Raw genomic sequence first — 27,279 nt, forward strand, 5'->3', positions numbered from 1 at the left:
AAGCTTCACACAGACCTATTAACTAGCTCAGTTGTGCCTTACTCTTCAAATCATTCCACTGATTTCCCTAAGACTCAATTACAATGACAGATGCTTACAGTCCAGTTCCATAACTAGATTTAAAATGATAATATAACAAAATATGCTTCCCTTACTAGTTTAATAAATCAGTCATAAAAACCTAGCCATAGCTACTAAAATTGCTATTATCAACACCCTAACCACAATGACACTTATACCCTGCATAAGAATATTTTCATTTACTCCAGATGAAAATCCACACACCAAGTACACTGTTTTGTGTACTTTTTCTGATTGTAGTACTCCCTAATTTTGATTTTTTTCATTTTCAACAAGACCTTGGTATCACTTTGTGTTAACTCATGCCACTAGCTTCATGCTTTGCACAAGTGCATTGATTTTATTTCTGCCTCCCTTTGAAGACCTACAACACTCTATGAATGTTGCACTTGTATATATGCCTTGGTAACAACAACACAGGGTGTGAAGACAGTAGTTTCATAGGAAGCAAATACTGCAGCATGAGCACATCATCAAAAGTGGGACTACTTCAGGCATTTCTCTCATACTATGTCCTTGAAACTCACTATATGCACGTGAAAGCTGCTGCTGTTGACAAACACAGAGAAAAGTGCTTAGTATTCAGTAAAACTTGTGTAGTTACCAACTATTGTGGAATTTCCCCCAAATGGTAATTCTTAAGCCCTCTTCTTAGATTCAGCCCTTTGACAGGCACATGTTCTAGTGTATGATCTCAAAGTTTGGGGAAATTCAGAGAAACACAAAACAACAGCAGGACACAAAAATTCATGCATAAATAATCTCAAGAGAGCCCCGAGTTTACCATGTGATTTCCTACTTAACTGCCATTAATTAAGATAAAAAAGGAATGAAGAAGACAGACATTTGGAAAAGCAAATAAAGAAAATACTGTTAAAATTTTATTGGTATTTTTTTATAGTCTATTTAGAATACAAGATTATGAACTTGTTAAATCATTTTGGAGAAGTAGAGTTTATTCCAAAAGCAATGCTGAACAGGAACATAACACCCTTGCATCATACTGTACATATGTTTTACACTGAGATAAAAATATCTGTATACTACATATCTGATTCCAATAACCAAAGACATTCCTGTATGTCATATCATTAAAAAATTATAGAACATTCTCTACTGGTGTAAACAGGCCTTAATCTGTAATTCATTCATGGCATAGAGCTATCTTTCCAAGTCCATGAGAATGAAAATGTCAGACTGAAAACATGTCATGTTCTACAAATGAATGTCCACACAAATGGTGGTATGAATCTAATTATATTATAAAATTATACAATATTGTATAACACCTTTTAATTACCTACACATTTGCCATATGGTGTCAGCACAGATTGGCTTTTATGCAGAAAATGCTTTAGGTATATAATACACTGAAAGCTCATTCCATTAAACATCCAAAAATGGAGGGGTTAGGGACTGAAGTTAAGAGCACCAAAATACTCTGCTGTCTATTTTGTTGACCCTGCTTAATTGCCTATTAAGCTGGCCCAGGCTATAGGTCAAATTTTCAGAAACAAGCAGTAATGTTGGATGTCCCCATTTCTAGTTAAATGAAATGAAATTTTAATTTCATGTCTGAGATACCTAAATCAAGGTGCTAAGTAATTTCTGAGAGTTCAGCTTCTTTAATCTATCTCAGCTGGTACACTTAAAACGGAGGCAATAAAAATCTTTGAAAGCATTCCCATTATTGCCAGGAGTGTTTAAAAGGCCCGCAGGGAACATATGCACTTTATTCCCATTGACAGGCAAGGCAAGTTACATGTTTAAGTGTCACTGCTGCTTTTGAAAATATACTGTAAAGTATAAACTTAAATATGTATGGTTGGGGTGGGGGAGTTGCTTGTTTTCTTTGTTGTTTTTTTTTTTAAATGAGTTGAATCCTAAAAAGATAAAATATTTTTTGAAAAATAAGCATTAGTGGACAGTCAAAAACAGGGCTCTGAATAAATGACAGCTTTATTTATTTGCTTATTTACCTGTAAATAGTATTGTCCTGTTTACTGGTTACAGCTTTTAAATCAGTGAGCTGAAGAAAATGGTCATGGAAGTAGTGAAGGTGTAATATACACACTAATAGGAAGGAGGTTGGTATGAAGATTCGTGTGAATAGCATAGCTACCGAAAACCTTTTTAAACCGAGATCTTCTAGTCTGAAAAATAAAACAAGGCATTAAGTCATTTGTTTGATTTGTAATTTCCTTCCTTATCACATGAGAGAGTGAGCATCACAAGGGCTTGCTAAAGAAAATAAGCTTAGATACTTGCTACATATTTGTACTTTCATTTTTCTGAAAAAAAAATTTTGCAATGTAAATAGAAATTACACTCTTTATTTTGAATTTTTATTACTTCAAGATCTGAGAGATTCATTCAACCATGCAACTAAATTCATTGCCATTATCACAAAAACTGTGGATTTCATTTCTATTTTTCCAATGCAGTAGTTCATCTAGCGCCTAGCCACCATGTTATTACAATACTGTAGGGTGATGGAAAACAATGAAAGATTAATTCTGCTTCTCAAACACACTTCATTGGGATCCTACATAAGGTGGCAACTTTGGGGCATATTTAGTATTTCAGAAGATTTTTTTTCCTGGTACAGTCCTTAAGGTTATTTCTAAGAAGGCTTATGGTAACCGTATGATACATGATCTGATCTTTTCAAATTGCAAGCATACTTTTTAAAAGAATTATGACTTTGATCTCTAATAAAAAGGATAATATGATTTGTAATGTCCTTTTAACAGAAAAAAAATGTAGGCTTTATTTTGTGTTATGTGGAGATGATTAGAGTAAAGCAAAAGGACTTGGTTGGAGACTGCCACTAGCACAGGTGGAATTACCTGTAGAAGAAGTGGCAATATAAGGTAACCAAGAAAGAGGAGCAGCAAAACATGGTGATTTTTATTTGTATAAATGACTGTGATGTGGTAGGGGCAGAAGTATGTGTATGTGGGATTCACAGAGCAACAAAATGCCTAATACCAGTCACAACTAGTGAATGTTTCATGACATTTTTCAATTAAAATAACGAAAAGAAGGAAGGAGGTCTAAGGGTACAAATGATCCTTCAACCATCATTTTTATCGTGGGCTTTAGGTTTGCAAACTGTTTACAAAATATGGTGAAATATTTGCATTTTTTTCCATAAAAAATTGCAAAGCAAAACTATATCTATCTTTGAAATTGCAATCAATCAATCAATCATCCATCTCTTTAGCCCCCCAGAATCCAGATAACTTCAAAATACTCACTTATCTTCATCCAGTCCTGTCATGTTCTTCCACAAGGAACCAAATGATTCAAACTGGTATGTGTAGATGAAAATAAGTACCAGCATAGTATAAACAACCACTGACATCCAAAAATATTTCAGGATTCGTCTCCACCATTCATAGTGCACCTGTGAGCAAACACATTTCATTGCTGCACTAGCAGATAGACTTGAAAATATAACCCTTTTTTATAACCTAAAGAAAGTTATCTACCCTGTAGTAACTGTGATTCTTTGAGATGTGCTGCACATATAGATTCAATTCTTGATGTCTGAGATCTTTTGAAAATCAAATGTCCTTTGAAGTTCTTCTTGCTGCCAAGGAGGGCTTTAGGGGTAGGACACTCCCAAACACAAATCAGTTCCATCAGCAATCAGTTCCATCATTGGGAACAGGGCTCAAGTTACTGGCAAGAAGTGTCAGGTTATGGAGTCCATATGAACAAGCCATCTTGAAGAACCACTGTCACAGGAGTAAGTAACCATTATCATAGAATCATAGAAAATTAGGGTTGGAAGGGACCTCAGGAACTCATCAAGTCCAACCCCCTGCTCAAAGCAGAACCATCCCAAACTAGATCATCACAGACAAGGCTTTGTCTATCCAGATTTTAAAAAACACCAAGGATGGAGATTCCACTACCTTTCTTGGTAACCTGTTCCAGTACTTTATTACCTTCCTAGTGAGAAAATTCTTCCTAATATCTAACCTAAAGTTCCCTGGCTGAGACTTGAGACCATTGCTCCTTGTTCTGTAATCTTCCACCACTGAGAACTGTTTAACTCCCTCCTCTTTCAAACTTCCCTTCATGTTGTTGAAGGCTGCTATTAAATCCCCTCTTATTCTTCTCTCTAGACTAAATAAGCCCAGCCCCATCAGCCTCTCCTCATAAGTCATGTCCCCCAGCCCCTGAACCATTTTCATCACCCTCCACTGGACTCTCTCCAATTTATCCACGTCCTTTCTCCAGTGGTGGGCCCAAAACTGAACACAGCACTCCAGATGTGGCCTCACCAGTGCTGAATAGAGGGGAATAAATCACTTCCTTTGATCTACTGGCAACACACCTACCAATGCAGCCTCTTGGCAAAAAGGGCACGCTGTTGGTGCATATTCAGCTTATTGTCCACTGTAACCCGCAGACCCATCTCTGCAGAGCTACTGCCCAGCCTGTCAGCCCCTAGCCTATACCGGTGCATGGGATTGTTCCATCCTAAGTGCAGGACTTTGTACTTGTCTTTGTTGAATCTCAAGAAATTTCTTTTGGCCCAATCCTCCAATTTGTCTAGGTCATTCTGAATCCTAGCCCTACCCTCCAGCATACCTATTTAAGTCTGTTCTTCCTGGTTCCAGCCAAGCCTGGAAAGGGGAAAGGCCAATTCTCATGATTAATTCTACAGAATCAAGAGGTTCAAAAAGTTTATTAGTACATTTTTTTTAATATTACAGCACCCATTATCACAGAATATGGGTACTAGCTCAAATAAGCATGCCAATGTTTGTGTGCTTTTCGGTACTACATATGAATTCAGAACATTTACAGCTTTTCTATTATTATAACCCCTCAGCATATTGAGACTTACTAGCATAAAAAATCATCAAATGGTCTTATCCCTAATGTGTTGTAGTTAATGAGAAAAGAAATATACAGAATTTAAATTATCCATGTAGTAACTTCTGCACCAAGTTAAAGGACATGAACCAAAATAATCAATGGCACAATTTAGCCTCATTTACCTGATATAGGACCACGCAGAACAAGAAGAGCATCATGTAGATGATTTTGTACATGACAATTCTACCTTCGAAGCTGACAAAGAAGAACATTCCCCCGCAGACATAAATCCAGTATTTAATGAACATAGCCATCACCAGCTTTCCCAGGACTTTCATAATATCCTGTTCATCATCTTCATCTTCCTCTTCTTCCTCTGGAACTTCTCTTTCTTGCAATTCCTCTTCTACAAAGACACAAATAAAATTGCATGCTTCTCTATCTACTTTGATGGTATGTTTTATACACAGAAAAGGGGAAGCATGCACAAAGAAGATATAGCAAGGGTACATTCAGATGTGTGCCAAAATTACACCTTCCGCTCCCTACAAGTGAGGAGAAGAGATTTTTCTGGGTCATTTTAGAAAACAGGAGAAGGGTGTGAGAAGACATAACAGAGCAGAAGTAAACTCCGTATGATTCTCAAGTGGTGTAAGATCCACACCATACTGTAAACTGCTTTGACCTCCACTGTGACTGGAGGCTGAAGCATAAGTAAGTCACACCAGCTTCTTGTAGTTACCCTCAACTTCACCCAGTAAGTCCTCAGATACAGGGAAACAAGGCCTGAGGGTTAAGTATAAGGCCATAGTAAAAAACAACATACAATAAAATAAATAAATAAAAAATCTATTGTGATGTTTATATTGCCAGGCAAGAAAATGTTTTAAATTGGAAAAAAGAACAACCAAGGGATGAAGTTCTCATGAGAAGACTGGGTTTCTCTAAAAACAGAAACAATACAGAGCTGTAACATGGTCACTCAGTGATCTGGATATTGGTAATAAAGGGGGCTGTGCCAACTACCAATGGCAGCAGTGTGGTCAGCCAACGCTGTAGCTGCAGCTATTTGTGTGCCCTCTCCTCCGCTCAAAGGCTGATGCCGCAGTTGCCTCCCTTCAGTTATGCTACTGAAACAGTACAGTGCTGATATTCAAAGGTGAACTTCTGGTTTAAAGTGAATCAAACAAACCTTTAAAAAAGCATAGAAATATGGTCTAGGCAGGCAGTAGCGTAACTGCGGGGGGTGTCGGGGGTGGAGAGTGTAGGGGGGGAGAAATGAAAATGCAGCTATTGCTGCAATGAGGGTTGACTGCATGGCTGCCGGTGGCATGACAGGAGCTGGCACTGACCCAGGTGTGCAGCTGTACTGCTATGCCCCTGAAGCCAGATGTGAAATTGTATATTTCATTTCCCCTCTTCCCTTGCTGTGACTAAGTCTATAGAAAAAAGCAAATTACAACTGCCCCATTTAGTTGAGAAGACAAAAGGGAATACTTGGTTCCTAATTTAACTATGCTGGGAATATAGTGATAGCCCATGCATGCGCATGCACACACACGCACACACATGCACAGCTGTACCAGGGCCTATCTTGGCAAAGTCATGGCTCTTAACATCTTTTCCAGGCCTAGTTCTGACTTCATTTGCATTAGTTTAACAAGAGAAAAACTGCTCCTTACTGAAATCAGAAGACCAAAGCTGCTGTTTTGTAAGTACAGCTCCTATGGAAATCACAGGGCATGGATAAAGGACATATTTACACAGCTATAATTGACCTATAAACTAATGCAGAAAAGAACAGATGGATCTCACCCAATCCAGTGTAGAATTAACTGTGAAAGAAAAAGGAGCAAATCTACACCAGGATAAATTATGCTGGTATATAATTCATATGCCCACACCCTATCCTGGGGTTGTCATTTGCACAAAGAAAACAAGTTACTGCTTATTTTCTTATTACCTAGTGGTAAGGCACTGTAATAACCACCTACTGCATTCAGTTAGACCAGGATAGCTACACATCTGCCCACTATGGATCCTGGTATAATTTACATTGGCAGACAAAACCAATGTAAATTATACCAGTGTGATCTTGTCATTTTTCCAGGTCCACTGACCAACTCTTTGTAGGTAAGCTATTCTTCTATTTTTAAATGCTGCTAACAGAGTTTTTTGTTTGTCTTTTTATTTCTTATTATTATTATTAGAAAGTTTTGCTGTAGCTGTCATTTCATTCACCTATTTTAAATAGATGCCATTTATTGAAGTTGAATTGTAAAAAAAAAAAAAAGTGTTGTATTATTTAACGTAATGGGTGCAGACAGAAGTGCAGCTCCCAGCTGTAACTCAGAACAATTTCTGCAAAGTGTTCTGAGTTACAGCATTACCCCAGACCAAACAGAAGTTCACTACTGATTCCAGGGGAGGGCTAAAAACCCCACAGACTGAACTCCCTCTGCTCTCTTTCCCCCCTCCCATTCTGAAAACAGTGACAGACTGGGAGCTGGCAGACACAAGTTACAGAAGACGTTATATTTTGAAACATCTTTATCTGATACCTCATGCAATGAGGGGTCAGATTTTCACCCGATCAGCCATTTCTGAAGCTGCTTGCAGCCATGAACTTGTGTTTTGTCACGGCTATAAACTGCTTTCTGTGGCCAGAACAGGAGAAAATCATCACTTCTATCTGCACCCTATATGTATTATTTGGTGTAAGCTCTTTTATTATATTACTCAAGAGATCTGCTATGCAAGGTTTAACAACATCTAGTTCAATCAATAACAGATGCAACTGCTAATTACTTTTGCAATAAGAAAGGTACCCATAGGCTCTAACACCTTTGGAAGGACTTAGTTAAATTAGATGTGGCTTTACCTTTCTCTTCATTTTCTTCATCACTGCCAATTTTGACCTCAGATAAAGATGCTTCTTTTAGCTGAAGTGCTTTCTTCTCTGTGAGGTGTTGCCTAAGCAGTAGCCAGAAAGTAATCGTGAAAAGAATCTGCAAGCAAAAATCAAAACAAAAACAAAAGAGACACAGACTAATTGTGCATTCCACATTCTGCTAATAGTAACAGATATTCTCAAACTGCTTTCATGCCTTAATTTTCACTATGGAACAAAAACAGCAACAATACAGCCATTGCCAAAGTGCATGGTCCTGGAAGCTAGGTCATTTGGACAATGTATGGTATTAAAAACAATCTTATTTTACATGAGTGTACAATCCATTTGGGTGGGACAATACTGACTTTATATCCTGAAACCTTTATTAGTAGCTTGTTTTTTCAGCCTCCAATTTATTCTCTTCTAATTTCCCTGTCACACGAACCTTGTTACTTTAGTAGCTGAGCACCTTTTCAGTAGTGCATTGAGCAATATGAGCAGTATCTATTTGTGTTTGTCACTTTCAGCACTCCCCAGGAGTAGAAATCTGTGCAACAGATTGGGATGTTTTATTAGTTTTATTTTTAGTATATTCATAGAATAAAATATTTTGCTGAGTATATTATAGAAGGCAAAGTCAACTAAATGCACCTTCTTTTTAGAGTAGAGATGATAATATGTTTGAAGGTTTTTAGCACTATGAGGTGATACCTTTATTATTATATAACAACAAGGTACCTTATAAATAAATTAAGTCCTTTAACAAAGAGTAAACTTCTGTGTTTTGTACGCTGCCAAGTTCAACAGGTCTAATACTGAGAGAGACTTTATCCTAAATTCACTGAAGGCACTGTTCCCATTGATTTCAAGTGGTGCAGAAGCATGCTTCACTTCATTGCTTTATCAAGCAAAAAAGATTTATATATTAAAGAGGAGATATAAAAAGAACATAACATTCATATGACTGTAAAGCTGAAGTGGAACAGCACTGTAGCCCTGCTGCTGACAAGGCTGATGATGTCAGGGAAAAACAGACACCAATGGTTTTCATCTAATGGGAAAGTTAAGTGATGGTGGCAAGGAGAGGTTTCACACAGGCAAGCAGCTGCTTTCAAGGGCCTTATGCACAAGGTAAACACAACAAGGAGGATCCTCTCATGCTGTAAATTGCTTTAGCTACATTAATATACCCAGAAGCTCTGAGACTTCCCACAGGCCAGTGGCTGCTGCTATGCAGTTTTCAACACAATACAGCACACATCTGTAGTGTGCTGATTGAGCTGTCTTTTCTAGTTGCATTTGCCCACAAAACAATGTGTGCAGAGGAAACTGTGGAGTGTTCAATTCTCTTTTTCCACTGACTGCATCATTAAATTGCAATTTAAATCTAAAGGGTGCATTTTATCTAGTCTAATGAATCAGGCAGGCATCTTCCCTTAGTTTTATAGGTGCAATTAAATTGTCCTTTATACATGATAACGTCACTTTCCTGATAACAGATTTAAACAAGACATTCCATGATGCAGCTAATCAACATGTATTGCAAACAAGTTCGCAATATACTAAGGCACTTACATTCCCTTGAGAGAGATTTAAAAAAAAACAAACCTGTATAAATTAGCCAACAGAATCTCTTGACCACTTACTCTCTCACAAACATTGAAACTGCCCTGCCTTCTATCTTTAGAGGAGAGAAAGAGAACACCTCTTTATTAGGGCTGCGTAAAGCTTTGGTCCCTGATTTGATTCGGCAGAAATTCGGCCCGATTCAGTGGCCAAACCTCTGAATCCAAATTGAATCAGAGGACCCATTAATCTCTCCGAATCGAATTGGAATCCTCCGATTCGGCTGTGAATGCTGTGATGCTGGGTTGCATGCAGCATCCCACAGGAGCATGGAAGGCTCCCCAGTGTGCTCAGCAGCAGACCTGGAAGTGGACCAGAAGCACTTCCAGTCCACTTCTGGGTCCGCCGGAGAGTGCGCAGGGAGCCCTTTCCCCCAACCCCTGTGCCTCCCCAGCTCAGTGACTAGTACTTCCTGGGTCTGGGTGGGCACCTAGGGGTTTGGCCTAGGGGCACTGCCAAGCAGGAAATACAGATACAGCATCTTTTCAAGTAGAAATAAGGGGACATCACAATGGAAAGGTTCACTTAACTCTAAGAAAATGGTGCCAGACATACACACTCTGTGAGATGCCCCTTGAGTACTCAACAAAGCAGCTTCCATTAGGAACTCACTTTCCCCCACTAAAGAGAAGCAGTAGGGGTCTAGCAAACTTGAGGTGGCTACCAGCCAATTTTGTGGGCAGACCACGAGGCTGGCAGCCATTTTTGGGGCCAAGTGCAGCAGGCCCCCCATACCTCTGACTGGCCAAGGGGCCCTGGTAGTCCTTCCCCTTGCCACAGTGGTCAGGAGGACTGCTGGTTCCCCAAAGGGAGCCAGCATTTTATTTTTGGTAATTTTTTTTTCCAGGGAACTCACCAACAGTGTGGAGCTTGTGCTTTTTTGTGCAGCTTGAGGTTTTTTATGGAGCCTGCCTGAAATCATGGTATCCATGAAAACTGCAAAATTGCGATTTTAGTAGGTCCCTAACAATTTGCCAAATGGAGTGCATTTGGTAAAGGTTTCAAGATTGTGAAAAAATTTGTTTGGAAAAATTGTCAGGAAGTGAGACTAGCAAATTATTTTATTTGTGACATGGGGGTGCAGACAGAAGTTATATTTCTTGTGCAACTGGACCCCTGAAACACTCTACAGCTGTGCTGTGACACATGCACATCTGCAGAGCACTTTAAAAGTGGATGATCGCATGACAAATTAACCCTCAAATGAGGGATCAGATGAAGGTACTCCAAAGTGGAGAACCTTAGGGAACTTGTGTTCCCTATGGTCAATCTGTCAGTGCAATCACGGTTAGGGTAATAGCAAAATACCATGAGTTAAAGCAGGAACCTGCACATCTGTCAGCACCCAGAATGATATATTCTGGGTACCAGATACAAGCAGGGAGGTTACTCCAATTCAGTGTAATACCAGTGCGTCAGAGCAGCCTTGATTAACTGAGTCTGCTGGAGTCTGCTGGAGCCTTGCAATTAATGTGCTCCAGCAGCCTCCCGCATCTTGTGTTTCAGTGTTCTCATGCTTCAAAATGGTGGCAGGGGCATTTTATCTAAAACTCGGTTGACAAGTCTCTCTAATTAAAGTGCCCCCTTCCCCCCTCTCCCCACACACATTCTCAGAGTATGTATAAAAACACCCTAAAGCTCAGTTCAACAATGTTTGTGCCTAATTTTAAGCTTTTGAGTAGTTGTAGTAGCTCCAGTGAGCTAACTTACATGCTTAAAGTTAGGTAAGAACTCTGTTGAACAAGGGCCAGAGTTACTTAATTTATTCTTCTGAAACATAATTTTCAAGTATTTTGATGTAGACAAAGGAACTCCAGCTAATTTTCTCAAGTAAAAAAAACTGCTGACCTTTGATGCATAATCTACTTTTTCCACCCCTCCCATGATACAGACTGTGGAATTCAAGTTGAGACATACCTGACATATTATGGATGTACAAATACAGCAAGAGAGGCACTTAAGAATAAAACCTAATGATTAACTGAATTTTATAACACCTTTTATTCAATTGTTGACAAATGCCCAGGTGCTTTTTTATTCATAAGATTGTTTATGGACAGCAAATAGATCATGGATAAATGCACAAATAAATATTCCTGAGAATACTTGAATTAGAAATCTTCTCACAGTCATTTTGAAAAGGTATTATTATTATTATTAATATTATTATTATTATTATTCTGAACAAAATAAATTTATCTAATGATTATTTGTGGTTGGGGATAATTTGAAAAGCAAAAAATTACTAAGGGCTGAACATATAGAGTATGGGCCAAACTCCCTGGATATTTAAATCAATAGGGAGTTTGACCATAGATTTACCAGGAGGCTGTATTTACAGTTTTGAATTCCATTGGCTCCATGCAGAACAGCTTGGCTAACATGTTCATAAATGATTTGAGACATGTCTGGAGTTGTAAGAGTTACAGATGGCAAGCCGGCCAAATCATTACCAATTGACCAGTCACTTGACTGCATATTTTTTGACCAGTCAAAGATTATAGTGATTTTACAAAAGAACCCCAAAACAAACAGAAAACCCCTACATTTTGTAGTTTTTGAGACAGAAATATTATTTTTTTATTGTTTTTGACACATTTCTTAATAGAAAGTGTGTGCTTTTTCTGTGTATAATTTGGACCTGTTGGCAATTTGTTTTACAATTTTTGACCGATATTTGATCGGTAAATTGACCAAACTTTATTTGACTGGTCAAAGTAGGAGATTTGAAGAAATGGAAGCCCAAGAAGGGTGGCTGTGCCTTAAGGAAATGATCCTTCGGGCACAAAGCAAGACGATCCCCAAGCAAGGCAAAAGAGGGAAAGGGGCCAGGAGGCTTCCCTGGCTGACCAGAGAAATCCAGGGCAGCCTAAGGGACAAAAGGGGAGCACGTAAAAAGTGGAAACAGGGAGAGATCACTAAAGATGAATATACCTCCTCTGCTCGTGCCTGCAGGGAGGCAGTTAGACAGGCCAAAGCTACCATGGAGCTGAGGATGGCAACCCAAGTAAAAGACAACAAGAAATTGTTTTTTAGATATATAGGGAGTAAAAGGAAGGCCCAGGGAGGAATAGGACCCCTGCTAAATGGGCAGAAACAATTGGTGACAGACAGGGGGGACAAGGCTGAACTCCTCAATGAGTTCTTTGCCTCTGTTCCTAAGTGAGGGGCACGACAAGTCTCTCACTGGGGTTGTAGAGAGGCAGCAGCAAGGTGCCAGACTTCCATGCGTAGACCCTGAGATGGTGCAGAGTCACTTGGAAGAACTGGATGCCTTTAAGTCGGCAGGCCCGGATGAGCTCCATCCGAGGGTGCTGAAGGAACTGGCCGACATCATTGCAGAGCCACTGGTGGGAATATTTGAATGCTCGTGGTGCACGGGCCAAGTCCCGGAGGACTGGAAAAGGGCCAACGTGGTCCCCATTTTCAAAAAGGGGAGGAAGGAGGACCCGGGCAACTATAGGCCAGTCAGTCTCACCTCCATCCTTGGCACAGTCTTTGAAAAAATTATCAAGGATCACATTTGTGAGAGCCCGGCAGGACAAATTATGCTGAGGGGAAATCAGCACGGGTTCATGGTAGGCAGATCGTGCCTGACCAATCTAGTTTCTTTTTATGACCAGGTTACGAAACGCCTGGACACAGGAGGAGGGATGGATGTCGTATACTTAGACTTCAGGAAGGCCTTCGATACGGTATCCCACCCCATACTGGTGAACAAGTTAAGAGGCTGTGACTTGGATGACTACACAGTCCGGTGGGTGGCGAATTGGCTGGAGGGTCGCACCCAGAGTCATGGTGGATGGGTCGGTTTCGACCTGGAAGGGTGTGGGCAGTGGGGTCCCGCAGGGTTCGGTCCTTGGACCAATACTCTTTAATGTCTTCATCAGTGACTTGGACGAGGGAGTGAAATGTACTCTGTCCAAGTTTGCAGATGACACAAAGCTATGGGGAGAAGTGGACATGCTGGAAGGCAGGGAACAGCTGCAAGCAGATCTGGACATGTTGGACAAGTGGGCAGAAAACAACAGAATGCAATTCAACAAGGAGAAATGCAAAGTGCTGCACCTAGGGAGGAAAAATGTTCAGCATACCTACTGCCTAGGAAATGACCTGCTTGGTGGCTCAGAAGCGGAAAGGGATCTTGGAGTCCTAGTGGACTCCAAGATGAACATGAGTCGGCAGTGTGACGAAGCCATCAAAAAAGCCAATGGCACTTTATCGTGCATCAGCAGATGCATGACGAATAGGTCCAAGGAGGTGATACTTCCCCTCTATCGGGCGCTGGTCAGACCGCAGTTGGACTACTGCGTGCAATTCTGGGCGCCGCAATTCAAGAGGGATGCGGATAACCTGGAGAGGGTCCAGAGAAGGGCCACTCATATGGTTAAGGGCCTGCAGACCAAGCCCTACGAGGAGAGACTAGAGAAACTGGATCTTTTCAGCCTCCGCAAGAGAAGGTTGAGAGGCGACCTGGTGGCCGCCTATAAGTTCATCACGGGGGCACAGAAGGGTATTTGTGAGTATTTATTCACCAAGGCACCCCCGGGGGTTACAAGAAATAATGGCCACAAGCTAGCAGAGAGCAGATTTAGATTAGACATTAGGAAGAACTTCTTCACAGTTCAAGTGGCCAGGGTCTGGAACGGGCTCCCAAGGGAGGTGGTGCTCTCCCCTACCCTGGGGGTCTTCAAGAGGAGGTTAGGTGAGCATCTAGCTGGGGTCATCTAGACCCAGCACTCTTTCCTGCTTATGCAGGGGGTCGGACTTGATGATTTATTGAGGTCTCTTCCGACCCTAACATCTATGAATCTATGAATCTATGAAGATAAAAATGCTGCCACACTAGAAATGCTGCCAACAATGTAGCCTATGCCAGAAGGTAAAAAGGAGGAAGAACCATTCTATGGAAGTCTGTTGTATTCAGAAAAAGAGGATAGCAAAGAAATGTGGCACTGAGTTTTCACCTATACAAACCGATGCAATTGATAAGACAAAAAGACATAAGACATATATACATATACAAAGAGTTCTAATTAAATAAAAGCTGTCTCATGATTGCTTATGTATTATAAAGCCAAACACCCTTTCTATTTTCTCTCTGATGAGAACCAATTTATACCATCCTCTAGACACACTAAGAATTTATCAGAAATGTTCATTTTTGTATTTGCCTTGTAAAGAAAAAGGAAGATTCTGCCATTTTATTTTTAACTATTTTCCCCATACTGTAGACCTGCTGCCTTGCAAAATTATGCGTTCTAGTGAAGATCCCTTCTCTATAGAGACCTGCACATTTTTATTGATGACTATTGCACTTTGCCCAGTCCTTTAACAAATCACAGATATTTTGTAAACCAATTACACCTACCTTAGATGCTAGTTCCCCAGGTGCCTTCCTTACTAAAAAGTCTACAATTTCTGGAAGCTCATGATTATGGAGATTAATACTCCAGATATATTGTAACATTAACAGTAGATTTCCATAAACAACCATGAATGGTGAACTGATCATAGCATATTTCCTTCGATTACGAATCATCCAAAGTGTACAGGACCAGATCAATAACACAAAAGTCAACCAGCTGTGATATGTGATACTCCAAGCCTTAGGAAGGAAAAAAGAAAAAGAAATGTTTCCTGCATATTCAATACATCCAGTTAAACTTAACAGCACTTCTTTACCCAACACACTGTTCACAATATATTTTCATTGTTGTGACACTGCCATTTATGTTAATCAGAATTGCAGTGGCCAGCCATAGCAAATCCCTGGGATAACTGGTTGTATTCCTAGGAAAATCTCAGTTGAGACTGAATCTTTCCTTGTAAGATGTTATACCTTGGTACTTTAGTGGAACCATTAGTTCAGGTCTCCCAGAATTCATTGGTAACTGTAGAACTTTTTTCAATTTCACTCATAGACAAAGGAGTAGACTGAGGGCATGACCATGTAACGATAGCAGTGAAGATGCAGATGGAAAAGACTTTGGCATGATCTAGCAATATGTGTGCGCCCACAAAGCCCCCAACAGGCTTATACTGTTTTGCTGAAGTCCCTTGCTGTCAGGGCTGGATTAACCCTTCACTGGTCCCTAGGCACACAAACTCATGGGCCCCTACTTACTTCTGTATATTTATATTACTTTTTCACTCAATTGTAATATGTAAAATCAGCACAACTTGGCCCCTTCTTTACTTAGGGCCCTAGGCATCTTCCTAGTTTGCCTATGCATTAATCCGGCCTTGCTTGCTGCTATGTTTCTACTGGTACTGTGACCTGTGCCAGCTGAATTATAATATTATCTAAAATATTATAATCACATTTTTATTTACAGTGTATGCCTACCCTTAGTACTCATCTGACTTACCCTATCCAAAGTATGATTGTTTCCTGCAGTATATTCAAATATGCTGTTCAGTTCACAGGACTTAAGCAAGTAGTTACTTGTAATTGCTCTGGACAAAACACCCTACTATGTCATATGGGAAAGCCATTGCATTTTTAAAGGGCTTTGTAAAATTATGTTATTAATTTGCAGCTAGATTCAGATCTCAGCTACATACAGGGTAACTCCAAAGTATCTTATTCAATAGAGTGTTTCATTTCCATTTTATTACAAACAAGGAATTATTATTATTAGATAAATATGTGTGAATATTTTAATTAAGGTTGGACCACATAGACTTGGCTTGTCCTGAACTGATATAATGTCCTTTTGTGTCATCAGGAATCCCTGATACATTATTCTTCCATTGAGATATGAAATAATACCAGGTGTAATGGGCCAAATTTGGCTATAGTGTAAGTGGGACTTACACCAGAAATGAATTTAGCCCAGGACCCTTAACATAGGGTATTAAGTGACGTTATCTCTTCAGAGTTGACGTCTCAATGCAAGACTCTGAAAAGTAATATTTAGCTCCATTTTTTACACTGATAGATTTAAATTCTGAATTGAATTTTAAAATAATTAGACAATATGTTTAACAGATACTGGAAAACAAAACCCAGAATTTTGTGGCACTATGAAAGTGACTACTTACTAACATCTCAAAAAGTACCAAATCAGATCCAGATTTGCAGTCTGTTATGTTTAGTTTATTACCAGAGACTTTTCCTACAGAGGACAGCAAATAAAAGTCTTAAACCATAAACAGATTATTTTTATTTTACTCCCTTGAAACAAAAAGGAGTCAAACTAATAAGGGGAGGAAGGAGGACCCGGGCAACTATAGGCCGGTCAGTCTCACCTCCATCCTTGGTAAAGTATTTGAAAAAATTATCAAGGCTCACATTTGTGAGAGCCCGGCAGGACAAATTATGCTGAGGGGAAACCAGCATGGGTTTGTGGCGGGCAGATCATGCCTGACCAACCTAGTCTCTTTCTATGACCAGGTTACGAAATGCCTGGACACAGGAGGAGGGGTGGATGTCGTATACTTAGACTTCAGGAAGGCCTTTGATACGGTATCCCACCCCATACTGGTGAACAAGTTAAGAGGCTGTGATGTGGATGACTGCACAGTCCGGTGGGTGGCGAATTGGCTAGAGGGTCGCACCCAAAGAGTCGTGGTAGATGGGTCGGTCTCGACCTGGAAGGGTGTGGGCAGTGGGGTCCCGCAGGGTTCGGTCCTTGGACCGATACTCTTTAATGTCTTCATCAGCGACTTGGATGTGGGAGTGAAATGTACTCTGTCCAAGTTTGCAGATGACACAAAGCTATGGGGAGAAGTGGACACGCCGGAGGGCAGGGAACAGCTGCAGGCAGACCTGGGTAGGTTGGCCAAGTGGGCAGAAAACAACAGGATGCAGTTCAACAAGGAGAAATGCAAAGTGCTGCACCTAGGGAGGAAATATGTCCAGCACACCTACAGCCTAGGGAATGACCTGCTGGGTGGCACAGAGGTGGAAAGGGATCTTGGAGTTCTAGTGGACTCCAAGATGAACATGAGCCGGCAGTGTGACGAAGCCATCAGAAAAGCCAATGGCACTTTATCGTGCATCAGCAGATGCATGACAAATAGGTCCAGGGAGGTGATACTTCCCTCTATAGGGCGTTGGTCAGACGGCAGTTGGAGTACTGCGTGCAATTCTGGGAGCCACACTTCAAGAAGGATGCAGATAACCTGGAGAGGGTACAGCGAAGGGCAACTCGTATGGTCAAGGGCCTGCAGACCAAGCCCTACGAGGAGAGACTAGAGAAACTGGACCTTTTCAGCCTCCGCAAGAGAAGGTTGAGAGGCGACCTTGTGGCTGCCTATAAGTTCATCATGGGGGCACAGAAGGGAATTGGTGAGGATTTATTCACCAAGGCGCCCCCGGGGGTTACAAGAAACAATGGCCACAAGCTAGTAGAGAGCAGATTTAGACTGGACATTAGGAAGAACTTCTTCACAGTTCGAGTGGCCAAGGTCTGGAACGGGGTCCCAAGGGAGGTGGTGCTCTCCCCTACCCTGGGGGTCTTCAAGAGGAGGTTAGACGAGTATCTAGCTGGGGTCATCTAGACCCAGCACTCTTTCCTGCTTATGCAGGGGGTCGGACTTGATGATCTATTGAGGTCCCTTCCGACCCTAACATCTATGAATCTATGAATCTATAATTTGTTTCTGTTAGTTTTAATACAAAATTGGGCCAAGAAACTTCATAGGAAATTGAAATCCAGTTGAATATTTTTCAAAATAGTAAAGCCAGAGCCTGCACTGTAAATGTAGATGGAGAAGTAATTACCATGTTAAGAACTTGCTACAGTACAAACTAAAGGTATTTGCACAAAGTGGATTTTTTTCCAAAGCTGCAGGTGGTATCATTTCAAAATGTTAGCACAAAGTTATATTGTCTTTTAGATATTTTTCAATCAGTATTTATAACTTGATTTAAAAAAAGAGTTTAAATTGGATGCATACACTAGAAGCCACGTTTATGTTTACCACATGACTTTACTCCTGCATAAAATGTCCAAATTGAGTAAAAATGTGAATATCAACCAATACCAAAACCTGAGAACCAGGGAGTTTTCTGACCTACAAGCACATACTATGATCCCAATCCAATCATGGAGCCCTTGCACCTAAAACCCTGTCTTCTGCCCTATCATGACTATGTTGTAGGACTGGAGAATAACTTTGCACATAATTGCACCCAATGGGTTCAGATATCAAGTCAAGATTTTACAATCTTTAAAGAAAATGCCACTGAAAAACTGCCCCTCAGTAAAACACTTAGAAGAGGACCTTACTCATAACAGAAGGGATGTATTTGGTAGCTGTGGTGGTCTGAGACAAAAAGAAATGCAAAAATCTAGAACTCTTGGTTCAGAGACGATACCTTTTATTAAATGCTTGTATTAAACGTTATCATCCCTGAACCAAGAGTTCTACATTTTTGCATTTCATAGCAGAAGTTAATTTCTAGACTTGGCCAATCTCTATAATTGGACTTTATGTACCTTCACAACTCAGTTATTCTCGTCAAATACCTACCATCATTGCAATCAGAGCACAAATGTAACTTTGCTTCATGATGAAATGGAATACAGAAACCATGGCATGGACTTTTGCATTTTCTTTTTCTTCCTCAATAAATTCTTCCCCCTCCTCTTCTTCCTCCTCCTCTTTCTTTTCTAAGTAGAAAAAAAATTGTACATTGCAATTCATACAAGTCTAAAAACAATGGTTGAAACACACATCCAGACCTGGAGTCCTTGCTCAAGATAAGTAAGCCGTGAAGTATCTAACCAATTTTATTTCAGTACACTGAACTCATTAGGGAACGCCACGTGACAGAATGTTGTGCTACTGCCATAGTACTCATCCAGGTCAATGTCAGTAATTTTGGTAGCACGACAATGATGTGAGTCACAGAAAAAAATCTACATATGCAGAATTCATCCAAAGTAAGGTAAGGCTTTTTAATAAAAGTGCTGATGGATAAACATGGGGACAGTATTTTGGAAACTGTGTGTGTGCCTATGGTATGATTCAGGGGATGTGCAAGTCATTTGGGAGTCATTGCTTTGGAAGCAGTTTCTTATCTTTCAATATGAAAAGCAACTTAGCAAAAAGTATACGAGCAATTAATGTAATAAGAGAGTAAAGAGTAAGCACAGGTTAATTCCCAAATTAGCTTTTACTACCTGACATATCATCTGATGGTTCCCATTTATATTGTGGTGTTGAGTACATATCGGCTTTGGCTGGTCCGTTCTCCATGGGAAGTGTGGGGTGAATAGTGTGATAATCTACAGGAGTTCCATTCACTGTTACCAGCAAGACCTGCCAGGTGAGGATTGGAGAAAGGCATTCCTTTTACAAAAGCTTCTGAGAGCTGTATACCTATTACCATGCTTCTTCTAGTACTGTTCTTAATATATTAAAGAAGTTGAATATGCAATTTCTTGTTTCTTCTGGCAAATAATTAGCAAGTTTAAATAAACAAAATTTTGGAGAATCAAGGGAATCCTCAGTGTAATTAGGTGATGGGGAATAAGATCCTGTTTTAGATAACAGAGAGGCTTGTAACACAAGTTATAGGCTAGTCAAAGGTTTCTTTCTATCAATACCTTACTTAATGAAGCCTACATCTTAAAAAAAATAGGAAGCCTTGCAAGGTTGGAGTCTTACTATGGAACATGACAATAATTATCCATATGTTAATTGTAGAAATCCTGAATCCTGAATCTGTACAGGGGTTCCTTTCAGCTCTATGACAGTTCCAAGAACAATTTTTGGAAAACCATTTTAAGCTAATAAATTGACATTGACTTTAAATTTTCTTTAACAGACCTGTAACAACAATTTTCACTTTTATATAGTACATCCCATTACATCACAAGTTTATCTCTCTTTTTTAATTTTTACAAACATTACTTAAATCCCCATATCACTGCTGTGAGTTCAAAAGCTATGAAAATGAAAGGTATAATTGATCTGCATTTTAAAATTATTAGGATGGTCTGTGTTCATTACCATTAGTAAAACGCATTTTTTGGCTTTTTATTGTCCATTGCTTATGCCACTCACTAGCACTAACTGAATTTTCCTTCCTGTAATGTTTGTTTCAATAGAGATTCAGACTTTCTATCATTACAAATTACAATTCAAGTATAGCGTAAGTCATTCCAACAGGGCCACTGTGCACACACTTAAAATACGCAACACCTGAGTTGTACCAAGTTTTAAGGTAGCTTCTTAAAAAGAAGAGTTGAATGCTCTGCTTAAAATGCAATGAAATAGGGAAGATCCTTTACTAGTTAGTGCAATGTTGGTCATTCTGTTGTGAATTAGTAAGTTTAAATACATCAAGGAATTTCTTATTTAAGTAATAGGTAACGGAACATGGTCTCATTTTAGGTAGTATGGAGGTTTGAATAAGCAAGACTGTAGTGTAAATGATACGTTAATCAAAAGAACAGAACCTTTTAATAGTTTCAGTACATTTGTCTACCATCAATGGAATCCATTTTTAAGTCATTTATGTTAATAAAAATAAATTGCAAAAACTGATAGTATACTAACATCTGATGGCTTGTATTCGTCTTGGGTCATTGACAGAAGCTGCAAAAAGCAATGCAAGGACAGAATATTAATGAAGCAGCATAGCTCAAGCATTAATATGTTTAACAGATTTAATATACACATGCAGATTTTCTGATCCTCTCAGATTTGTTTTGAATGTATCAATAAGAATTTTTTAAGAGGCCAACAGAATTGTACATTATGATCAATGAAATGATATCTATTGTACTGTATCATCATTCCAAATCTGACTGTGCAGTTACTACAGTATCCTAAAACACACTCATACTCAACCTCCTGTACCACCACATCACCTACTTCAGTACAGTATAAACCAGTTACAAAGCTGCAGGTGAGGTGTGCAGCCACATAATTCATGCAAATGGAACTAGTTATTCACTAAATCCCCTTGGTTTCAGTGCTACAGTCACAGTCTAAGGCAATATAAACATACCTGCTAGTTCACGCAGAACAGCTTGCTCTCAGCTTTTTTCATTTTACTAATGATCATTGCATTGTTACGCAGGACATATGCTCAGTCTTGGGTGCTTTTACCTGATTAAGGCTTCTTACATTGTTATTCAAAGTGCTTTGCTTCTAACAGAAGTCTTGAAATGGACAGGACCTATTCAACCTAAAGGCTGTTAGCAGGACAGCACTGACAGCAGCTGAGATGGGCTAGAAGAATTAACTACTCACTCCACATGTCGGGCAATTTTCTACTTGCCAAATGAGCCCACGACATGCGGTTTACACTTACATTACATGTGGTTTACAAACGATTTTCTATTGAGCAAGTAAAGATATTCCTGTATAGGTAATCAGTACCACATGCAGTCATACATACATATGTGTTTATTATAATCAGATCTATAATGAGGTGTAAGCCATAAAAACATATGTAACCTTTAAGGCCCCATTTGCCAATCTTTTTTTTTCATCAAATCTGCCCTCTTAAATAAAGATGGCAGGAATGGGCTCTTGCTATAGCACATGACAAGATTGTGTTAAGCAAAATGATACTATCATATCAGCCACATTTTACTGCCTTAGATTTTTCACTGTAAGTCAGCGGTGCTCAACCTCTTGGTTCCACAGGCTGGAGGATTGGTGTGGGACCAGTCTGCAGGCCAGATGTGGTCCCACATGCCAGGACTGCACCCTGAGCTGCCTCTGCTTGGCCAGTGTTGCCAGACTGGGTTTCATGCTGCTGAATTGGGCTCCATACCACTCCCCTCAGCCCCATGCTACTGGACTGGCCCCCATTCTACCTCCATACTGTCTGCCCCCCTACTGGATCGGGCCCTGTGCTGCCTCTGGTGGGCCCTGTGCTGCCAGATTGGGCTCCATGCTGTCTTCACTTGGCTTCATGCTGCCTCTGCTGAGGCCCACACTGCCAGGATGACCCCTGCACTGCCTTCAGCCAGCCCATGCACTTTGAGATTGGACCATTGGCCACCTCCAATGGCTCCTATGTGCCCATATTGGGCCCCATGCTGCCTCTGCCCAGCCCTGTACACCTGGATCAGGTCCTGTGCCACTTCTGCTTTGTCCCACGCACCCAGTGTAGCATACAGGGGTCTACTATCCAGCTTTCAGGGCTCCCCACAGGTCCACAAATTTGGCAGCAGGAGACTAGCAGCTAATGCTACCACACTGTTGCTGCCAGTTTTTGGATCCATGTGGAACTTGATGGTGCCATGGGCCAGATGTGGCCTGCAGGCTGGGGTTTGAGCTCCCTTGGTCTAAGTGAAACTTTGTATAGAACCACTGTAGGTGTTTCTTATCCATTTTCTAATAATGATGACAGGACCACCTGACAAAAATTATGTATGTAAAAAATCATCAGCTCCTCTTGAGGAAGATGTTTATCTTAGTGTGTAACTCTAATCTAGCTCTCCTCTCTACCTAGATCTTTCACCTGCTTTTAGGGTTCATAGTCTTGTATTTATACTCAACTTTGATGTCTCCTGCTCTTCCCATGTCTGTAAATGTCCCTATCTCTGACTGCTTGCATTGCACTGCCTCACCTCCCTCTCTGCTGAACCCCCCATTCATGCCTTCAACTCCTCTGTTAGATGACTGCATCTTCATTCTCCATATCTTTCTCATGTGGGCCTAAAATCCAGCGTGCACAGAGTGCTGCCCTCTTCTGACACCACCTCCATGAGATGCCATTTCAGGATTTGGTTCAATACTGCTTTCCTTGTGAACAACTCCTACACAGACTTGTTTGTGACTCTCCTGTTGATCTGGTCCTTCTTCTTTACTTTCTTTGTTCCTGTCCCTCTTTTCATACAAGCCTCATCTGCTTATTATTAAAATCTTACAGTCATTCATTTCAGAGCCACCTTCTCTGAAGCTTCTGCCATTTGAAGCAGGCTTATGCCATCTCTTCATTCCACTAATCCTATGACTCTTTACATTTTCCGCTGAAAACATTTTCTCTCATGCCTTCACTTTAGAAAGTCTGTCTGCTGCAATTGTTTTATATTGTAAATTTGTTACATACACACTGGAGCTCTGAAAATCTGACAGCATTTGTCTGAAGGCATTCAATTCATAAGAAATAATGTATCCTATCTGATAACTGACTTTTTGTTAGTTGTTTGAGTTACCAGCTTTCCAGCTTACATAATATGAAGCTGGGAAGACTTCAAACATATGTCTTCTGTTGGCTTTTCTATAATAGCCAGGCAAAGATATAGAAGTATTAAAGTTTCCATTGAAATTATTAGACATAGAAATACAGAAATGTGTTTGCTGCTATAGTGGATATAGTTCAGAGCTGTAAGCAATGTTTATTTATTATTATGGGGTGTGCGTAGACGAAATGGGGGCCCTAAATTGAAGTGGTGACTTTTTAAAAACTGCTTCAATTTAGGGCTCTTTAAACCCGTGTCATGCACACACTCACACACATTTACCCGCCTCTCCGGCGGCGGGGAAGGGAGGCAAGCTGCTGGCGGGCAGAACGGTCCCTGGGCTGCGGGGGAAGAGGGGGAACTGGTACTTCCCTCTGTGGCAGTGCTGTCCCTCTCCAGGTAGCACCCGCCTGCAGGCACCTGGCTCAGGTGGTCCCAGGGGGCACCACAGCCACAGAAGGAAGCACTGGGTCCCCATGCAGCTCAGGCAGGCAGGCAGGCTCCAGGGGGGAAAAAAAAGATCAGCATTGCTGCTTTTCTTGGGCGGAGCCTGCCTTCCCAGGCTGCTACCAGGCTGCCAGCAGGGTTTCCTGCACAGCCTGAGATGCATGGAGCCCAGTGCTTTGCTGCACAGCTGTAGGGACAGCAGAGGAATTTTAGTTTGCTGCTCCCCAAGTCATTTAAGGTGTGTTACGCCACCAAATTTGCTACAGCAGCTGTGATTAATGCACAATACACCACTGACATGAGCAAACACCGACACCATTAAAGCAGTGCAAAAGCATTTAGCCAACTTTAAAGTGTCGTGCACACATGCCCCTCATTTCGTCTATACACGGCCATGATGTCCATGTAGTACTCTTGGAATTTGAGTATGTTACTATAAGGCTCAACGTAAACACTTCTGGACCCAAAATCTGGCTGCAGCTAGCCAATGGGAATCCCCTCAAGTTGATGAGCTGTGGACTTTCTGAGGTATACAACTTGTGCAGCTCTTTCTTATACTGGGCCGCCTTATTTATCCTGGAATGGGGGAGGCTGGGAGGGATTGATCTTCCCAGCCTGGCCCACGGACATACTGCTTCTACTGAATGTTAGAGAATAACAATATTTTTGCTCCACCCCATTCTTAGTCTTATCTGCTCATCACATACACATTTTTATTTGGAAACTAGAGCTCATTGCTCCCCCAATCCAGACATTAATTACAAAGTTAACAACAGAATGAGCTGTGCATTTGAAATATGTTTGATATAGGGAACCTGTTCTCCCAGCTCTTACTTTTCTCTCATCAGTTGGGTAGTGACTCGCATACCACAAACTGCGTCTTCTCTTCGCTTCCATTGGAGCTGAGCTGCAGGCTGGTTCCTTGTCTTCTTCCCTGTTATCAGATTTCTCTTCATCATCTGTCTCCTAAGCAATGTAAATGACATAGTTAATAATGATTCCTAAGTGATAATTTTCCAAGATGAACACTAAGGTAACTAGATGCTCTTATTCCTTTAAAAAATATGTCTTGAAATATCTCTGAGCGTTTAACGTACTGTAGCTTTGATGAAGTGGTTTTATGAGGAGGACCCTTTTCAGAAATTGATGAGCGAACTATAATTGCTATACCCATTAATATCAAGATGTTTTTTACAGGAGACCAAAAGTAAATAACCTTTTACCTTCTATCTTATGGAATAAACCAAGCCATAAACTATAATACAGATATATAAACAATTTAAAGCTAGATTTGCTGAAAATAAAATCAATTGATCTCTGCTGTTTGACTGTCTGAATGTGCGGACAGTATCACATTGCTAAATTAACTGGCAAAGGAACTGAATGAAAAAATATATTTTCTAAGCATATTCAATAAGTATTTAAAGAGGAGAGACTAACCCAGTTCCTAATAACAGTAAGTGCCATACTGGATCAGACAAGGTACATCTACACTACTAGCATTTTGTCTCTGATGATGGCCAGAACCAGAAGTTCAGGAGAGGTATACAGAATGTACAATTATGATATAATAATATGCCCATGGGGAAATTTATTTCAATTCCCCATCTGTTAATACAGTATTTATTAAAATATAAGACAATCCTGAACATAAGATGACCCCCCAGTAACTAGATCCCATGTATGGAAAACTGATAAATGTGCTATAATTTTCCAGTTATAGAATCTAATTATTGGAGGTTTGCCTTGAATTTGTCCCCTTCCCAATGCTACAGCAGGGAAAATAAATCTAAGGTGGGGGCGAGGTGGCCCCCTTGACCTTTGCCTCTACAACTTCTTCCCCTTGCAGCCCCTTACCTCACCCTGTTCTCCCTCTGCACATGGAAGGGTGCAAGGAATTCCACAGAATGCCCAGTCCTGGAAGAAGGTGATGATGCTGCTCATTAGGTTTGTGCGAAGCGGCTAGTATTCACTTCAGATTTGGAGTCGGCCGATTTGGGAGACAGTGATTCAATTTGGTGATTTGAATCACTGTCACAAATCGATTCAGCCAAATCTGATTTGGAGATTTGGCCGCCACTGAATTGGCCAAATCTCCGAATCAAACAAGCCCCATTCCCTGCCCACTCTCCCAGCCCCATCAATGGCTGCCCTGCCCAGCCCCAGCTCTTTTTAAAGAGCATCCCAGCTCTTTAAAAAAAAAAAAAAAAAAAGCCCTGCACTCACTGGTGGGAGGCAATCCCCGGGGTCCACCCCACCCCCCACTGCCCTGTGCTGCATGGAGGACTCTGCCACATGGTCCCTTCCCCTGCCCACTCTCTCGGCCCCATCAATGGCTGCCCCACCTGGCCCCAGTGTCCCAGCTCTTTAAAAAAAAAAAAGTCCCGCACTCACTGGTTCCTGCCAGAAGGAAGGGCAATCCCCACTGCCCCCCCACCAGCCCCACGCTGAATGGGGGGCTCTGCCATGAGCCCCCAGAAGCTCAAATGGCTGCTGCAGCAGCTGGTGAGTGTGGGGCTTTTTCTTTTTTCTTTTTTAGAAGACCTGGGAGCTGGGGCCAGGTGGGGCAACCATTGACGGGGCTGGAAGAGTGGCGGGGAATGGAAGCTCATGGCACTCAGCCCCCCATGCAGTGTGGGGAAGTGGGAGTCAGTGGGGATTCCCCCTCCATACACACACCTGACAGCAGCCAGTAATTGTGGGGCTTTTTTTTTTTTTTTAAAGTGCCTGGAGGCTGGGGCTGGGCAGGGCAGCCATTGACAGGGCTGGGAGAGTGGTGGGGGTTGGGGGGTGCTCAGGGGGGTTGGAGGAGCAGGTAGGTGATGGGGCCTGGCAGGGGTCCCCCCATGGCTCCCTACTTACTGACACAGAGTTCCTTGCAGCAGTGAGTGGGGACTGCCTGACTCTCCGAAGCTCTGAGCTTCAAATTGATTTGGATCTTTTTACTGGTCTCCCAATTTGATTCGGATTTGGAGATTTGGCCACTGAATCGGGCCAAATCTCCTCTGAATTGAATCAGCACCCGAAGCTTTGCACAGCCCTACCGCTCATTCATAAGAAAGGTGAGCCAGATGACCCAAACAACTGGAGACCCACTGTCCTGTGCTCAACAACCTACAAACTCTATGCAAGCTGTTTGGTGGCCCAGATCACAGACTGGACAGTGAGTGGAAAGGCTATCAGCCTGAGCCAGAAGGGCTTCCTGTCAAATTAGGGCTGCTATGAACACACTTC

General features: G+C 41.2%; 1 protein-coding gene across 6 annotated transcripts in view; it reads right to left on the minus strand.

The window, feature by feature from the left end:
* The window catches only part of PIEZO2 (piezo type mechanosensitive ion channel component 2), a 537,727-nt gene that overhangs the window by 148,373 nt on the left and 362,075 nt on the right, over nucleotides 1-27,279 (minus strand). For 5 of the 6 annotated variants that reach the window (XM_019490413.2, XM_019490411.2, XM_059724250.1 and 2 more), the window contains 9 exons: nucleotides 24,880-25,011; nucleotides 20,954-20,992; nucleotides 19,573-19,711; nucleotides 18,920-19,059; nucleotides 14,808-15,044; nucleotides 7,799-7,925; nucleotides 5,100-5,323; nucleotides 3,342-3,490; nucleotides 2,061-2,234 (listed from right to left, as the gene is read on the minus strand). In XM_019490413.2, coding sequence (XP_019345958.2) covers nucleotides 2,061-2,234; nucleotides 3,342-3,490; nucleotides 5,100-5,323; nucleotides 7,799-7,925; nucleotides 14,808-15,044; nucleotides 18,920-19,059; nucleotides 19,573-19,711; nucleotides 20,954-20,992; nucleotides 24,880-25,011 — 1,361 coding nt within the window. Of the gene's footprint in view, nucleotides 1-2,060; nucleotides 2,235-3,341; nucleotides 3,491-5,099; nucleotides 5,324-7,798; nucleotides 7,926-14,807; nucleotides 15,045-18,919; nucleotides 19,060-19,572; nucleotides 19,712-20,953; nucleotides 20,993-23,394; nucleotides 23,400-24,879; nucleotides 25,012-27,279 lie in introns of those variants that run through there. The other variant, XM_059724252.1, reaches the window with a different exon arrangement.

The sequence above is a fragment of the Alligator mississippiensis genome, chromosome 3, assembly GCF_030867095.1.
Source record: "Alligator mississippiensis isolate rAllMis1 chromosome 3, rAllMis1, whole genome shotgun sequence".
Classification (NCBI taxonomy): domain Eukaryota; kingdom Metazoa; phylum Chordata; order Crocodylia; family Alligatoridae; genus Alligator; species Alligator mississippiensis.